General features: G+C 47.8%; 2 protein-coding genes across 4 annotated transcripts; one reads left to right on the top strand and one right to left on the bottom strand.

Annotated features, from left to right (window-relative positions):
• The first annotated feature begins 2,884 nt into the window (after positions 1–2,884).
• Positions 2,885–12,468, top strand: Pym (partner of Y14 and mago). 2 transcript variants are annotated; one of them, XM_077699439.1, is made up of 3 exons: positions 2,885–3,039; positions 8,240–8,333; positions 11,067–12,468. In XM_077699439.1, exons 1-3 carry the CDS (start codon positions 2,994–2,996, stop codon positions 11,506–11,508), a joined length of 582 nt encoding a protein of 193 aa, XP_077555565.1. In that variant the 5' UTR covers positions 2,885–2,993; the 3' UTR covers positions 11,509–12,468. The 2 variants fall into 2 exon arrangements, with proteins under 2 accessions (XP_077555565.1, XP_077555566.1); XM_077699440.1 differs by lacking the exon at positions 2,885–3,039 and adding an exon at positions 3,160–3,335.
• Blos1 (biogenesis of lysosome-related organelles complex 1 subunit 1) lies at positions 12,140–17,052 on the bottom strand. Of its 2 annotated transcripts, none has more exons than XM_077699441.1 (7): positions 16,914–17,052; positions 16,543–16,628; positions 16,407–16,479; positions 16,182–16,314; positions 15,025–15,109; positions 14,893–14,953; positions 12,140–12,263 (listed from the first exon to the last, which is right to left on the bottom strand). In XM_077699441.1, the coding sequence occupies exons 2-6, from the start codon at positions 16,601–16,603 to the stop codon at positions 14,934–14,936; spliced, it is 372 nt and encodes a 123-aa protein (XP_077555567.1). In that variant the 5' UTR covers positions 16,604–16,628; positions 16,914–17,052; the 3' UTR covers positions 12,140–12,263; positions 14,893–14,933. The 2 variants fall into 2 exon arrangements, with proteins under 2 accessions (XP_077555567.1, XP_077555568.1); XM_077699442.1 differs by having other exon boundaries at positions 12,140–13,142.
• Between the last annotated feature and the right edge of the window lie 3 nt (positions 17,053–17,055).

Raw genomic sequence — 17,055 nt, forward strand, 5'->3', positions numbered from 1 at the left:
AATGCTGGCCAGGGTTTTATGGGGGGCGTTGAGGCTTTGCCCAAAAACCGGTGCAATTTCCAGTGCCCCACGGACACCTCAACCCTTTCCAGATGACTGTCCCGAAGCATCATTGCACCTTGGCACTCCATCGATTTGCCAAATGCGTGCGGGGGGTGCAAGGGGCAACTCGGAACCGTTCTGCAGAGGTGCACCCAACGATTTTGATGACGTCTGGTGTACACCAGTGCAGTGTATTGAGAATCAAAACAAGACACCCAACCAGATCCATCTGGCACTAAACTGGAATGCCATCATAGTTTGGTGCTAGCAACGCATTTGTGTAGAGTATTGAAGCCAACCTCAAATGGGTTTTGACCTAGGTACCTCGTATTTTAACTGCCCACCTTGTGCCTGCAACAAATATATTCCCAACAATGAATTTGAACATAGTAGTAACGACTGCTTTCAAGGTCAAGTGCCCTCCTACACACATTTAGCTCAAAAATGTACACTAAACAAACTCTGAGGACACTTGAACATCTGTAGTTTCGGATGAATCTGGTCCGTGCAAAGGTTTTCCTACGTAGCTGTGCTCATGCCCGCAGGGTGCCTGCGTGTGATTCCATAGCATGTGCTTTGGAATGTGCCATAGCTTTGTGTTGATTTTTGATGCATGCGCTCAGGAACACGTAGCAGTGAATCTTGTACCCAGCTCCTGGCTATATTTTTCGTTCCGTGGGCCATTTCATGCTTACGCATAAGTAAAAGCAGACATGTTCCTTTGATGCCACCAAGGAAATATAAAGGTTGGCGAATTAAAGAAGTGCCATAGGAATGCTCACATGGTATAGACAATTCTCAATTTCTGTACAATTTTTCAGCTGGTTGCGGGAGGTCAATCCTTTGTGATAGTTATTTCCTGCATTTTTAACTTGTCTTTTGTGGCTTCAATTGGATCATTACAACCATGCGGCATCCTGACCCTCTCAACCATCCTGGCTTAACGTATCAATATGAGCTGGTTGGTACTCCTTGTTGACCACCATTAAGTGCAGCAAAAAGCCAGGCAAACGATGAGACAGATAAGCATCATTGTCTGTGTAGCTGCAACATCAAGGCAGATTTCAAAATTTGAGTTTAAGATATCCTTTCCAGGGGGAAGAGGGAATCCTTGATTGGGAAGAAAAAAATTAAAAATTATCTCTGGTTTTTTCTTTTCGAAAAAGTTCCTATTGATTATTTGTCCTCCAGCATGAAATGCCCCCCCTTTTTTCTCTTCAATATACTGACTAAATCCTTCCTTTTTATTTGTATCTTTTATTTCTGGACCCATGGCATTGTGGGGTCTTCTCAGTCCAGAAGTCCCGGGGCTGTCTTTGTTATTTGTTTTTTGCTCAATAGACGTTCCGCCGCTTAATTTTTATGACTAAAATTCTTGGCCAAACACGCCGAGTATGCGCTATTTCTCTATGGGCGACCAGCGCCACGTGTGCTTCGTCTTTTAAGTGCGCACTTTATAAGCGACCCTGAATTCCGGCGACCGCCGTCCGTCCACATAGCAACAGCTGCGGGTGCGCGCACTCCTCGTCTTCCTTGGCAACGGGGGGAGATGGGCGCGCGCTGCCTGGCCGCTGACATGGCACATACCCACGTGGGGGATTGGCCAGGAATCGGGCGTGAGAAGGGCTAATGCACCCGCTTAAAGGAGTACTGACACGAAATTTCAAAGCTGAGATCCGCTCTAGCAATCAAGTACAACGACAACACAAATAGGTGTCTGTGAATAAATGCATCTTTCTTTCTTTGTAGTTGTGTGTGTGTGTGTGATCTCTCTTTCGCGAACATTCCCGAACCGCGCAAATTCAACTCGTGCATTCGCACTTTCACATTCTTCCCCTCGGGGAAATGCGGGGAAATTTTTGGAGTCAAAGCTGATTCCTCCTCCGCAAAAGCTGGGGCACTGCCATAGGGACACTGTCAACTCCATCATTTCAGATAGATCGAGTTGGCTTTTTATTTCATAGGTCCACTCCTCTGCTCTGTATTTCTTTCTTTTTAACATATTGGCTAAATCTTTTCTGCTCTATCTGATTGGTTTGGTTTCAATGAACAAATTCTTGGCTAATCCCCCTAGTGGGAATGCGCCATTTTTATGGGCCAGCCGCGTGGTGCCAACGTTTTTAGATTAGGTTGCGTGGTGCCGATCGAGCTACCTTTCTTGCCGTCGATTCTCTCATCACCGAAGAAGGCTGTTGGAGGCTCCACTGCGGCGTCTTGGAATGCCACTAACCTTGCCAGTGCTTTTTTTTTTTTTTTTTTTAGGCACGAAGCTAGGCCACTGCCATGGGGATGTTTGTCACGCCATCCATTCCTTCATTTCAGAGACGGCTCGTCTGCCTTGCTAAAACGATTCTGATCAGGCTCTCTCGTTCCTCTTTCTTATTCTATTTCTCTCTTCAATCTACGTACTAAATTCTTTCTTCGACTGTGCCATTTTGTCTTATCTGGATCTTTTTAATGAAAAAAAAAAATCTCGGCCAATCCCCCTGAGTGGGTATGCGCCACTTTATGGGCCACCACCACCACCTTCGTGCTGAACCTGCTTGCCGGCCCGCGTCGTCCACATGATCGGATGGTTGTGCGCGAGATTCAGGTGTTCACTTCTCCCGGAAGGCCAGTCGGGAGGCATCCGCAGCTGGCAATCTACTTGCTTGTCCTGAGCAGACGCACTGAAAGCCGCGGCGTCGCCGTCTCGAAGCTGTTCGAAGAGGCATTTTTTTGTTTTTAACACGGTCGCACAAGACTGCAGCTCGGGACACGCACCCCACGGCAGTTTATTTTTAATCTGCGGGCTGTGAGAAATATTCCATGCCTCGACCGCGGCGTGAACTAGTTCAAAGAAAGGGGGCATGCTCGTCCTCGTATGTCCTCGCTGCGTAGCCAGCGCCGCTTCTTGCCCAGTGTTCAATCGGTTCAATGCCCGTCGCCGCTAGGGGGCCGCGACAATCGCAATGGCGTCAACTGATACGGCACCCTTGTATGCGACAGATGAAAAAGGTATTGAAGTTACGCACAGCTACTGTGCACTTCCGTTAGTATTGCAATTGCATGCACTAGTGGCGTTGAGTCACCGCCTTGCCTGCTTAAAACGATTTCTTCTGAAGTGCCCTGAATTTATTCCGTCTGTGCGCATGTGCGGCATAAATTGCCGGCAGATCGCTCGCTGGGTGATGTTATCACGGCCGAGTTGCCTACAAAACATTCTAGGCACTTGAGAGTTGAGGCAAATATCTGCCATTTAACTTCTCGCGGCAAACACATGTCTATGGCTGACGGTGTTAGTGCTGGTGCAGGTTCGTGCCGTAAGAAACTAACGCTTGTCCATCGTGAATGCAACTTGTGGCTTGTGCAAATGAACTCGAGGAGCACTGGCCCCCCAACAACACTGCATCAGCATATTGATTGTTCCCAGCAGCGCAGTTCACTTTCTGCTGTCAGGAGTGCAGCTTAGTGGATTTTTGCCCATTTCGATTCTTCTTTTTCTCCTCTATTTTGCGTTTTGATGAGAATTATCCACCAATTCCTACTGGGCCGGCCGAATTCCGTCTTGTTGTTTTGCATGCGTGTGCGTTACTCGCAGCGTAACGTAGTGCATTATTTTGCACGTTATTACAGCTTCATTCGAGACGTCAACCAAGTGTCGATTACGCCAGTAAATGTTAAATGTTTATTTTCTGCCTCCCGGGAAGACGTTCAGAGATGCCAGACACCATAATAGCTATATTTGGTGTCGTCTCGTTTTCCGAGCTTTGTGGCCACAACGTGCCGTCAGTAACAACCATACACTATATTACACGCACGCAAACATTTACTGAAGCATTATTCGGAATGTGGATGCTCCCGCATTCAAAAAATACCACTGCTCTAGCGAAAGACTAAAGCTTGGTGCCTGCACGTTGTTGTAACTAGCCCATTTCTTGAACCTTGAAGCAGTGGCGTAGACTTCTTATTTTTCTGGGGGGGGCAGACCTGGAGTGCGCCTCGAAGCGGCGAAGGGAGGGGGGAGGAAGCGGTGGGGGGGGTCCCTATGAGATGACACGTCATCACCCTGCTACAAAGAGGCTACCACTAATCATCATCATCATCATCATAAGGGGCACCTGCAGCAGTGAGGGCCTTTTACATTGTGTCGGCTAACTACTAGGTGTCCCCAAATAAGACGTCCCGCAAATCTATGAACCGTGAACTTCAGCGGTTTGACGCATCCAGTAGAAATTTCTTTGAATACGTGTTTTACTGGTCCCATTTATTCAAAAATATTGCATGACTGAACCATAGGCACAAAAAGCGAGTAGATTTGTTTTTCTTTTAATGAGCCGTTCAGGGGTAAAAAGAAAGGGACACGACAGGGGCGCTACGCGCTGCTATGTTCATTTCCGTTAAGAGCCCCCAAAACGGGTCTGACTTTGACCACTCATTTTTGTATCCGTGTGTGTGTTGTGCCAGAGCGCCCGACACAATTTCGCTGCACCTGGCGACGTGCCGATGGCGGGGTTGATTCGCGCCTAGGTCAAACCGCCCGCGTCAGACGTGCCGCGACTTGGCGGGAAAGGCGCCGCCGAGTCTGCTCTCCCTTTCCCATCGCGACGGCTGGACCAAATCATGCCTGGGACGAACTAATCTCCGCAGACACGCCTGGAGACGCCGCCGCCGAGTCGCCTTCCCTTTCCCGGTCGTGGTGGCTCGGCTGACGCAATCTCGTCGCCACCATTCGCCAGATTCATAATGCGGCCAGTGATAGCTCCGACTGGAGGCATTGGAACTGCACGCGGCTGCAACGGAACCCTGGGGGTATAAAACCAGCCCGGAAGCAGTGGTGGTGCGGCGGCATCTCATCGAAGGCCCTGAGTAGAGAAGTGCTATCGCGCTTGTCTTAGCCATGTAACGCTCTTGCTACCTTTGTATATATTGTATATAAATGCTGCTTCAAATAACGGTCAGCTCGGCTATTTCGTCGCTATGATCTGCGCTGCGTCGATAGCGGACTGGGCAGGGCAACATTGCAACAGTAGTGACTGAGCTGGGATGGCCCAGTCCCAACAGTGTATGTGTATGTGTTTTGGAGGCTTGGAGCGGGTATCGCTCGCAGTCGACGGCCGCAGTGCACCAAGTTACTGCCGGTGCTTGGCAGCCGTTACAGCACTGTCCAACTGCTCTGGCGTGCTTCGTGACCTCGAAAACAAAGTTTGCAGACAGGCTTTTCGGAGGCGTGATAGCTTGCACGGACGTCACTATATTCCCGTGTTGGTGCGTTGGTTGCACAATGGAAATCTCCAGCTCTTGGTTCGAGAAGCGCTGATGAAGCTGAGAGCTATCGATAAAAAAATGCGGTGGTGTCGTTATGGGCAAGCAACATGTTTTACGAGACGCTCCAAGACGCGAGCTAAAGGTAAAAACCCAACGTCTGGCGTTGGCGTTCATCATATAAAACGGCCCTTTCACGAGGCCTTCCACAGTGCGATCTTAAACTCGGCACAAGTTGCTAGCGAGGAGTGGTCGCCCCGCTAGTAAACATCAGATGAAGGTAGGGGAAGAACAACCACCGAAATTCACCGTCGTCGTCAGCTTCATCATTACACGGTGGCATAAACGAGAAGCAGCGCATCGGGTTGCCATTCGAAAACAAAACGCTCCTCCAGCAGCAAGATGCCGCGCTGTTCGACAAAATATGCGAGGCGAAACAAGGCGTCACACGCGTTCGACTGGGCATTATGATGTCCGATTAACAACCCACAACCTGCACGGTGGGGCTATATGCTCACTTGTAAATGGACAGCACGAGGACATAGTCCTACCAAACCTGAGCCAAAAGTTTCAAAATGGGAGCCTAATAAAACCATGTGGTTGACACAAACCATGCAGTCAGTTTGACGCGAATCACGTAAACTAACTGAGACTGTTTAAATGAGCGGTTCCGCTCACGAAACGACTCCAGAGCATGACATGCATCTATGGAAACTGCTTAAGACCAGAAAAGAGCGACTTCAGTGCGCGTAGTGCATGCATTGTGAGCAGCCCCCGCCGCTTCCTCTAAAACAATTTGAATGAAGCAAGCGGAACGAAGCAGCTACGCGTTCCCAGGCCGCGCAGTTGTAAACAAAAATAACTGCTCCAATCAACAGGTGCCGTAGAAACAGAGCAACTGTGGCCGCGCTTCTCACCGGGACCTAACCCCATCGTTTTTCCCTTTTCACCGCGACCCCTTAGCGAGCGTCCTAACGCTAAAAACGCTAACAACGCCAATCAAGGACAGGCAAAGGAGGGAGGTGCAGTTCTCGTTGCCTTATTTTACCATCCTTGAGACTTAGCAGCACAGCGCCACCGCTAAATGTCTGAACCTCGTACACGCGCGCCCAGACTTGAGTTTGTGATAGAACCTTTGCACTGCTGTACCAACGAGTGCAAGCACTCGAAAATACATTATTCATGAGTATTGTAATCATGAGTACTGTGTACGCATGAGTACCATACTCACCAGTACTCATACTCATGAGTACTCTTGCTCGTGAGTATTGTACTCATGAGCACTCATACTCATGAGTTCTGTACTCACGAGTAGTGGACTTACCCCTGTACTCAATCGTCATCATACTCACTTTTTTAATCTGGGTGTGTACTCACTCATCATCGTACTCACTCGTGAGTTTGAGTACAAATGAGTACAAATGAGTGTACTCACGAGTGAGTGCGCCGACCTATGCTCCCGACAAAATGTCGCTTTGCTGGCGTGCTGCTTGAACCAAGCTATGGTGGCTAGAAGGGCCACCCTTCTAGCCACCATAGCCAAGCCAAGCGCTACATTGTTGTCAACAATCCGCACACTGAGCACGTCTAACTCAGCGTGAAGGAAAGCGACACGTTTCCCCCTGCCCATCTGGAGGACGGAACTGTCTTTCAAGATCCCAACCACTATTGTAAACAATAGTTGGCAGACAGGACGGCCAACAGTCCGATGTCGACGGGCGCAAAGCCGAGCCAAGCCCTTAAAAAAAATCCTCAGCCGGGGCCGGAGGGGGCTCTGCCCCCCCTTAAAGCCATCCGGGGGGGGCACGAGCCCCACTGCCCCCCCGTAGTTGGCGCTTCTGCCTTGAAGCATCTGTGTCATTTGAAAGCCCGTTTCTAGCCGCCAACCATTACTTTCATACATCCCCAAGCCTTTGGTTGCTGCACCAGCTTTCTGCCTGCAAGACTGCAAAGGCAGCCAGACACAGAGTTAAGCAAATCGCTTAGGGCAGGGAACAGGTTACCTGTACAGATACGTTCCTATCTTTTTCAGTACAACTTGAAGGGACCATGATGACAATGCACAACTTTGCTTCAAGCAAATCACTGCCATGGTGGAATAACAAACATATATAGACTGACTTGTATTCAGCATACTGACACCCCACTTTTGTACAAAATTCTCCACTACACTCTAAACCATGGTTTCTCAAAGTGGGTTCCGCGGAACCTAGGGGTTCCGCAGGCCCCTCCTCAGGGTTCCGCGAGCCACTGATAAATTTTCCCTGGTTCCGCAGTCGCAAAGTCTTATATGGTGAACTTGAGGTGTGATCGATCTAAGGAACCTCCATTACTCACGCCCGAGTGTCAGTAAGCACATCTCGGCGCATAACAGAAACGCGCGAGCTGCGCAATAAATCTCGCCAGCAGCTTGTAGCTAGCCAGACTCCGAAAACGAGCCACGTGGTTAAACTATTGCACTTTAATCTCGGTCTTATATTACCCCATGTTCTCCTGTTTGGAGATAGGTGCCGCTAGCGTACGCATTCTCGTAAAGTCGATGGGGGAAAAAATTATACCCTTGCTTGCTTTTGAATTTATTGCACGTTAATGTAGCATGAACGGAATGAAAAATGGCGGGGGGGGGGGGGGGGGGGGGTTCCTTGGCACTTAGCGGAACTTAGCAGGGTACCCTGGGACCAACATGCTTGAGAACCCCTGCTCTAAACAAAAAGGTGGTGTTGGCCCACCGCACCTTGACTTTTCTCCACGTTTTTGCCATAGTACAGAACATAGTGGCGGCCCAATGCACTGCTCTTACGAGAGACCACGGCGCTGTTTGCTGTTTGAGCACTTCAAGGGCGCTAAGAATGATTCAGGGACTTGCGTGCGAGTATAGTTTGTTATACATGGATAGGGCAATTGTTGAATTATGCCGGTATATAAGAGAAAACCATTGTTGGATCTCTTGCAGGTTCATACATCCCAGCAACACAGAGGCCTGATGGAACGTGGCGCAAGGCTCGCAGAGTCAAAGATGGCTATGTGCCCCAGGAAGAAGTGCCTTTGTAAGTTCCTTGCGAGCCTTCAACACTCCAGTTCTTCAGCTTTATTTCATCGCAGTTCTCTGAACCCTTCCGTCCTTTGTCGAGCCCTGTCATCGCTAGTGCAGGCTTAAGCCTGCTCCGTACTGCTCTCACCTGCTGCTGAAACGACCATGGACGGAGGGGATTTAGTGTCAGCGACATCAATGCCGTAGATTTTGTCCCGTGTGTTGCCTGTGTTGAAGTTTTCCAATTTTCATTCAGAACTCCAGTTCCTCCTTTTTTTGAAGGGCCATGAAGACAGAATGCAAGTTTCGTTTATTACAGAAACTGCTATGTCACAATAACAATACACCAATTTTATCGCAAAATTCAAACAAACAATGTAGCTACTATTAGGCGCCTCCCCAGTCACTTGCTGGCGATTTCCCCGTAACGTCACAGAATCTTGGTTTGTGCAACTGGCGGCCGTCGACCTAAGCCACTGTTAAGAAACATGACTGTGCAGTCGTACTGGGGCCTCTAGTTCTGCCACTTGAATGCCAATGTGCAGTTAACAGTGATGTGCTTAGTGCTGGCCCGTACTTGTCACTGCCAAGCAAAATTTGAAAATTTCTCAATATTTCTTGTGTTTCTTAGGTTAAAAAACGCCTTTCATGCTAAGCATACAGCTGAGCAAGTTACCAAAGTCAAGTTATTTCAAACTGAACATAGTTGTATTTTGCCTTTATAGTCTGCTCTGGTTAAATTAACAATAACAAGGCGTAAATCATACAGGAAACCAGTTTGTGTAGTGCGACATGCACACTGAGCCTCTGTTAAGGCCATAAGAAAATTTTCACCTGGATGTTATTGCTGCGTGGCAGCTGTGGTCAGTCTCAGATTTTCTCCATGGAAAAATGCACCGTGTGTGGAAAGCTGCACTGTTAAATGGTCCAAAGACGCTGCAAAATGCAGTAGAAGGAAATGCCAGCATTAATGCTGTTTTGGGGAAGGTAGGAGCCCACAAAGAGTTTGAAGAGGGGGCCTTTACATCATATTTATTGCTGGAGTTGGAATAATATCATTATCCCTAAAAAAAAGAATTTTCAGTGAAAATAATTTGGAGTCACAGTAAGCTCATGGTATCTGAAGTTCAGTTACTTCGTGAATAATTTTTTGCTTTCATCCTATATATTTTGAGTTTGTCAAAGCCACTTACTCTAGCTCTGTTTTTGCTTTTAAATAATACTGCTTGTTTTATGGTACCGGTACATATCCACCAAGGGAAAACAGCTCATGTGGGCACTAGAGGCCACCAATGGACCCATGAGGAGTTGAATAAATGGAGTATAGGTGCTGTAAGCATCCAGATCTCCAAATACATCTTGAAATAGGGAACAGGGCCACAGCTTCTTAAGTGCTGTTTTATTGCCTTCCAATGTTATACCTTTAACTGCTACATCATCTAGTGGAATGTCCTGGGGCCCAATTCTCCAAAACGACGGGCCGTCGCTTTGAAACGACGGGGTAGCGCCATTGAAATGTATGTGTTCTGGGGTTGGGGCCGTCGCTTTGAGGTGCTCAGCGTGAAGTAGGAGCTGCAAGAAAAGCACTGTGGCAAGGACGCAAAGCGACAAGTGAAATGACAGAGGGAAGTGGGTGTCGCTTCGCGTCCTTGCCATAGTGCTTTTCTTGCAGCTCCTACTTCACGCTGAGCACCTCAAAGCGACGGCCCCAACCCCAGAACACATACATTTCAATGGCGCTACCCCGTCGTTTCAAAGCGACGGCCCGTCGTTTTGGAGAATTGGGCCCCTGCCTTGCATGTCTCATCATTAACCCTTTCTCGTCCAATGTTTGGTCCTGCCCTAAAACGCAACATGGCCTTAGCGGTCCATTGTCGGGTTCCGCACGACTTGGGTGCTCATGGTTAAATTTTGCCTTTCTTTTTTTTTCACTGCAATGTGCCCACATTCTTTGAATACATGATGCGTGTTCTCGTAAGGGATAGGTGAACTTAGTTGAACTTTTCTTCTTTTTGCACAACGGTGCAGCACAATGTTGAGCATGGGCCTTCTGTATCCCAGAGCGTTTTGACGTGTGCGCTGTTCACTGAGAAACATTGGCTGCTGTCTCATTGCATGTGTTTTATGGTGGTGCACTTAGCGAAAGTGAGGTAGAGAATTGCTTGCCTCCATCAGATCTGCTGTTGTAGTGATAGAAAAACCAAAGGAGTCAGAAAGGAAACTTTTTCTGCAAAACCTGCAGCAACAACCGTGGCCTGCACCCAGGGTAATTTTTTCAACTGGTTTCACACGCTGCTCAAATATTGGTAAAGGAACTGCGAGCATAATTCAAGAGAAAAATAAATATCCTGTGAGTTTTCCTTGCACAGTTAGTGTTTTTCTTCGTGGTGCCAGAAATTGGCAAAATAGTTTCAGACCAAAAAGGGTCCGAGTACAATGTTCTTTCCGTGTGGATTGCTTTGAAATTTATAAATTTGCGGTCAAGTGTGAACCAGTCACATAATGCAGAACCGTCTAACACCTCATTACATCAGTGTCGACAGATCCTGTTTGAAGCAATTGAATTAGCCCACAGCTTATACATAATCCAGTGTGTCCATGCTACCTGGGAAAGCTGAATTAACATAGGCTCAGCTAATTCCGATGAGGGTTCCGATCCTTGAATGTGGTTTTATACCTTGTCAAAAAAACCGCACTCCTGCGAGCTTGAATCGATGCACGGCATCCGGGTTCTCTCTGCACCGCGCAGGTACGAGAGCAAGGGCAAACTGTGGGCCAAGAGCCAGTCGGGCACCAAGTACCCCGTCGGCCTGTCCCAGGCAGAGATCGAGGAGTACGAGGCTCGCCAAGCAGCAGCGCAGCAGCAGCCCGATGCGTCCAAGAAAAAGAAGAAGAAAAAGAAGGCCAAGGGCACCCCCGATGGCTGCGCTGCCGTGGAGCAGCTCGCTGAGACCCTCGAGGCGGAGGTCAAAATCGAGGAGCTGCCGCAGCCGGCCGCCACCGCCGCATGCACAGACCCGGCCAAGAAGCTGCGCAACCTGCGCAAGAAGCTGCGGGACATTGAGCAGCTGCGCAAGAGGATAGAGTCTGGCGAGCTGGCCAACCCCGAACCCGAGCAGCTCGAGAAAGTGGCGCGCCAGGGCGAGATCGAGGCACAGATTGAAGAGCTCGAGCTGGACGGCATTGAATGAACGTGCCGGCACAGAGGACAGCTGCCCAGCGAGTGTCCCCCTGCCGCCGTGGGAGTCGGCGGCCCGCTCCCCGCCATCGGTGACCTCCGGGCCAGCGGAGCCAGCCTAACGGCTGCCGGCCGGAACCCAGTGTTGGCACCTGTGTCTCCCCATCCCGACCCTCCTCCCCGTCATGTGGAGTGCTGCTTACAGTCAGCCAGCAGGGCACGGCTGGCAACGAGGGCACTGTGACGGCTCCTGTCCACGCGCCTGCTCCATTGCTGTCCCTCATCTTCCTTCCCTTCATGGACATTGTGCTGGTTTGTGCGCACACACACACTCACGCCTGATGAAGTGGGCAACCTGTAGCGGGCATACGATGCCTGCCCCCATTGTCACTGTCACACCATCTCATGGCCATGTTGTCCCTTTGAGACCACGTTGAAAGCAGGAGTGAGGCACCCATGTGCTTGGAAATGAACATAACCTGAAGAACTGACATGCTAGTCTCTGGCCTCGAGACTGCATTTTATTCGTACAAGAGCTTCTTAGACCGGACTTAATTGACATGCGATTCCAAAAGCTAATACATATCTTTACGTGCGAAAACTCAAAGAACTGCCGTTGTGAAACAGTCACACAGGTCACCGGGTTCATGCTAGGCATGCTGTCTGCTTGCACAGGGCTTTGCTCAAGCAAAGCTGGCAGCACATTTATTCGAGTACAGAAGCGTGCTGCTGCAACGGACAATGGCCGTCTGCACGGGCGCTGCAAGGCTGAAACACAGACCATGCGAGAGAAGCCATAGGTTAGTCGCCGCAGTTTTGGAAAGTGGCTTTTTACAAGCTTTGAAATGTCGCATATTGGTAGTTTCGTACAGCAAGGCCATAACTCCAGTAGGACGCCCCGTACACCGGGTTACTAATTCTTTCTCAGAACAGATGGCCATTAAAAGGAAAAAAGAAAAAATTCAGAACAAGTCGTCTTGATTGTCATTTTTCTTTTTTTTTTTCGGCAGAATCTGAACGCAAAGTAATCACAAAATAGCATGCAGCGAGACTTCCATGACAAATAAAAAAATGCAGCAAAATAAAGCTGCCAACACTGAACTTACACATGGCAGCAACATTTGGAGCTGTTGCAATTGATGCTATTTCAATTGAAACAGGCAAGCTGTTGTGTGAAACAAACTTTGTAAGTGGAACAAACCAACAGCAAATGCTTGTTTAACCATGAGTGTTGCTCAATCATAGCTTTTTATGTGATAATGTTGCGTGAAGCACACATTTATACATGTATATGCACTGCACATCGTTCACAGCTTTGATATTAAAAAAAAATACGATGACTTAGAGCACTACTGTACAGGTAACACACTTTGCACTACCAGACAGACGTAATTCAGCCATTACCTCACCTTGAACTAAACAGCTGGCATAAACAGCCTTTGCCAATGTTTGCAGTTAAATTAAAACTCGTATAAAGCATCAAATTTCCAAAGATTGCTGAAGGCACACACAAACTTCGACCAGTCGAACTGGAGCTGTTGGATAGACGCCGGCTTCATAACACGAGGGACCCAGGTTCGATTCTGGCCACGGAAAGTTTTTCTGTGTTGCACTTCACCTACGTTCATTGATCATCAGTTGGCTTTCCTGCAGGGCATATTGGCGCCAATACAAGGGCATCAGGGGGGACACTAAAGCTTCGCTTTAAAAGTCTACTACGTACTTGAGTCCGTTTATGCACTTTGAAGGCAAAAGTCTGGCGATACTTATTGAAGACTTCTTCACTGCTTCACTGTATTTGAGGAAATTCATAAAACCCGCGGACCGGAAGGTGGCGGGGGGAAGCACACTTTAATTTTGAAGTTTAAAAGGATTAAAGTTTTGTGACAAGCATTTTCATAACCATACGTGAAAACTGTCTGTCTTGAAGAGTAATGACCCCACTTTAATTTTGAAGTTTAAAAGGATTAAAGCTTTGTGACAAGCATTTTCATAACCATACGTGAAAACTGTCTGTCTTGAAGAGTAATGACCAACAACTCCACTGGGCAGGAGAAGCAAATTCTGGCTTGTACGATTTCAAAAACACTTGGTATTACTGTCACGGCTTCGAGCCTACCACTGCACTGCGAAGCAACTATCGCGGTCGTACTGAATCGGAAGCAGCAGCCATACAAAGAGCGACGTGAACACGGAAGTCCTAGCTGGCCCCTGAACAACGTTCTATAAACAGGCTTGCTGAGGTTGCAGCGAGTTCTGGATATGGATGCGTAGCCCACCCCGAGAAGACGGAAATTGCTCGATTGATTGATTGTAGGGTTTGACGTGCCGACGCAACGCAGGCGATGAGGCGCACTGTAGTGGAAGGCTCCGGATTAATTTTGACCACTTGGGGATCTTTAACGTGCGCCGAAATCTCGTACACACGGGTGTTTTTGCTTTTCGCCAAGACAGAAATTGCAGCTTTTGCAGGTGGTGATAACTAGAGTATATATTGCCCTCTCATGGCGGTGCAAGGTACCACAGTGTCGGTTTAACTTCCAATATTTTTTTCGAAGATGTAAAATTTCAGGCACGATACGTAAAATTGTAAGCCAGGTCGAAATTCCTACATTTTACAAAAAAAATTAGGAAGAGTTGGCAGGTATGCAACAGGCGGAATAGCAATGTTTTAACGCACTTGGCTTCTACCCTGGAGACGCCGTTTTAAATCCGATACAAGCTCAAATGTGTTTTATTTACTCTTCACAGCAGCGATTATCTTTTGTAATGAACAAAAACTGGTTTTTCACCTTAAAAATTTATTGCTAGTCAGTACAGGTACAAGTACAGGTACCGGGCTCTACTCTCTTTAGAATAGGCAGAAACTACCCTGTCAGCATATACCTAGCCATATGCACCAACATGAGAAAATTGCATCAACTGGTCCTCCATGCCTCCCTAGATGTTGGCTGCCCTCCTTAGCGCCGTTACATGCATTTTTTCCTCAACATTTCTTCTATTCAGTTTCAGTAATACTTTCCATGCCAAACTTTTCGCTGAAAAATGATGATAATGTCCATTTTTCTTCCTTTCCCTTTAGGGAAAATCGAACTGGGAAAGTTTGCATTCTGAAGCACCTGCCATTACTTTTAGCCTCAGTGTGATGCGAGTCAATCTTATCTTTAAAGCAATGTCTGCTCATATATCCTACTACACGCAAAAAAGTAGCAGGATATATGAAAAAAAGCGACATATTTTGAAACATGCAATCATCCAATCTGTCTTCGATTTTGGCCTGATCTTGCAATTTTTCATCTTGTAAGGGTCATAAATGTACCGTTAGGTTTTGGTTTATTAGTGGAATTCTTTAAACACACCGACGAACAAGCACAATTGTACGCTATTTTTAGCTTACCTGCTCTGGTTTACTGATGCAGACTCAAACATGGCACTGGTTCATGATCCTTGCTGGCCCACTGCTCAAAACAATCATTGATAAATCATTTAGAAAAATGCACATATGCAGCCAGTACGTCTAATGTAGTACCTTTGTATGCATACTCCAGGGCACTGGAGACGGTTCGCATGTCTGCCTCGATGCTCTTGGCCCAGTTCTCAATATCTCCAAGTTCCTTAAACGAAACAGGTTACAAACGTTTTCACACTTCAGAACAGTTCAGTCATGATAAAAAAAATCATGCACCCCTCCGTCTAACGACGACGATGGTTGAGCGCGAAGCCTTCCCGTGATGGATTCTGTGGTTGGCCAATCCCACACTGAGGGTACATGCTACTCTGGAGGTAAGCACCACTTTTCCAGAATACCCCCAGCAACCCTCGTGTGTGCACTCCTTAGGCCTAACATTTGGGTTTGGGGTGCACGGCGCGAATCGGCACCTGCTGCTTGGCGTTCACTCTCACCATGTCGAAATGGAGCAATAGGGTAGACGCCGGCTTCATAACGCAAGGAACCCAGGTTCCATTCCGACCATGGGAAGCATTTTTTTTCTTTCACTTCACTCACGATCATTTATCATGATCGTCAGAGAAAGTTGGCTTTCCTGCAGGGCATATTCGCATACAAGGTACACCAGCATCAGTGAGGATAATAAAGCTCTGTTTTAAAATGTTTTGTTTTCTGTGCCAGCAACCCTGAAGTGACCTATAGTCAAGATGACTTTGCTGCTGCGACTGATTTCATATGTAGTCCACAGTGTCCAAACTGTGATTGTGACAGCAGTACCACCCACTGGTCACATGGCGATTTCGGTGATTTTATGTCCATTGTCCACTCTTCAATCAACTTTTTTGTGGTGAGCTCCATAAACTTCACCTTTATGTGATCCACTCAGTGGTCCTTGAGGTGCTTACAAGATATCAGAACGTGTTGAGATGGTGTATTCGAGATAGAGTATTGTCAGCTACATCTTGTAGATTGCCTGCAGTGACCAGACAGAAAATTCTAGTGCACGTCTTTACGCAAAAAGAAAGGGGTATTCAGGGTGTTGAACGTAATCATACAGCCAGATGTGGTACCGTTCAATAGTTGTGGTCAGAATCAACAGGTACAAGAAGTCCTGGCCTGTGACTGGCCAAATTACCCCACCTAATTGCACATGTACTGTACCTAAATTTCACCTAAAACAAATCGGCTTTCCGTGTGGCACTGTCCACGTACTAGCCTCGCAGCTTAAGTCACCTCACCTTCAATGCATGGTTAAAGTTGTCCACCAGGTGAAGCCAGCTTGATGCTTGCTTGCTGAAATTGGTGGCGTTGGCATGCAGCTGCTTGGCTTCAGCGTCCAGCTTTCTCTGGTTTAAATAAGCCTGTGCCACCCTGGGACATGATGAAAAAAAGCGCACAGTTGTAGTAGTTAACCCTGGTGGGTTTCGGCCAATGTGCGCAAAAAAGTTTTTCCGGCCGCTTACCCAACATTGAGGTGGTCTACCATTGCTGATGTAAGTGCACTTGCGGCAGCTGTAGCTTCCTTCTTCTTTCGGTCTGTAAAATTTGGGTGATCTAGGTTACGTTGTTGTCGTATTTTTTTACGAGAATTTAGCGTACCTTGTTCTTCCCTACGCACATGCTGCCGTTGTTGGTGCTCCTTTAAAAGGCTGGACAGCATGACTGCAAACAGTGGCCGGCGAAACCTGCAGTTGCAAGCAGACGGCTAAGCGCTGAGCGGGGATAATGGCATTTTATAAGAGCCATTTCACAAATGGTCATGCGCATCGGAAAACTTCAATGCCACGGCAGGATCTTGCGTTGTCCTAACGTTTTCATGGGAGGGAGTAGGGAAGACGACAATGTTTCGTTTATCCAGCCCATAATCCAGTCCCTCTATCAATCGGTTGGATATAAGGCCAACGAGTAAAACAGAACGATCTACGACTGACATGCGATTTACAATAAATAAAGAAGCATACAGTGCTTACAGGGCCAACGATTGACACTACCGTGAGGTTGTCATCGGCAGGTTGACAAGTTGTTGCAGGAAATGTAGTCACTTCTGACTTCCGACACCAGGGAGCGCAGCAGTTGGCGGCTGCATGCAGCTGGCTCAGCTGTGTGCGTGTT

Source organism: Haemaphysalis longicornis, unplaced genomic scaffold (genome assembly GCF_048455015.1).
Source record: "Haemaphysalis longicornis isolate Haplotype H1 unplaced genomic scaffold, Haemaphysalis longicornis Haplotype H1 scaffold_2, whole genome shotgun sequence".
Taxonomy (NCBI): Eukaryota; Metazoa; Arthropoda; class Arachnida; order Ixodida; family Ixodidae; genus Haemaphysalis; species Haemaphysalis longicornis.

Bases quoted from the DNA above. Each gene is read 5' to 3' on its own strand.
- Pym (XM_077699439.1), top strand. From the start codon at position 2,994: ATGGCGTCAACTGATACGGCACCCTTGTATGCGACAGATGAAAAAG. The intron at 3,040-8,239 runs GTATTGAAGTTA...GATCTCTTGCAG, and splicing joins GTATGCGACAGATGAAAAAG to GTTCATACATCCCAGCAACA. The intron at 8,334-11,066 runs GTAAGTTCCTTG...TGCACCGCGCAG, and splicing joins CCCCAGGAAGAAGTGCCTTT to GTACGAGAGCAAGGGCAAAC.
- Blos1 (XM_077699441.1), bottom strand. From the start codon at position 16,603: ATGCTGTCCAGCCTTTTAAAGGAGCACCAACAACGGCAGCATGTGCGT. The intron at 16,315-16,406 runs GTAAGCGGCCGG...ATCATGTCCCAG, and splicing joins GTAGACCACCTCAATGTTGG to GGTGGCACAGGCTTATTTAA. The intron at 15,110-16,181 runs GTGAGGTGACTT...GTTTCGTTTAAG, and splicing joins ACTTTAACCATGCATTGAAG to GAACTTGGAGATATTGAGAA.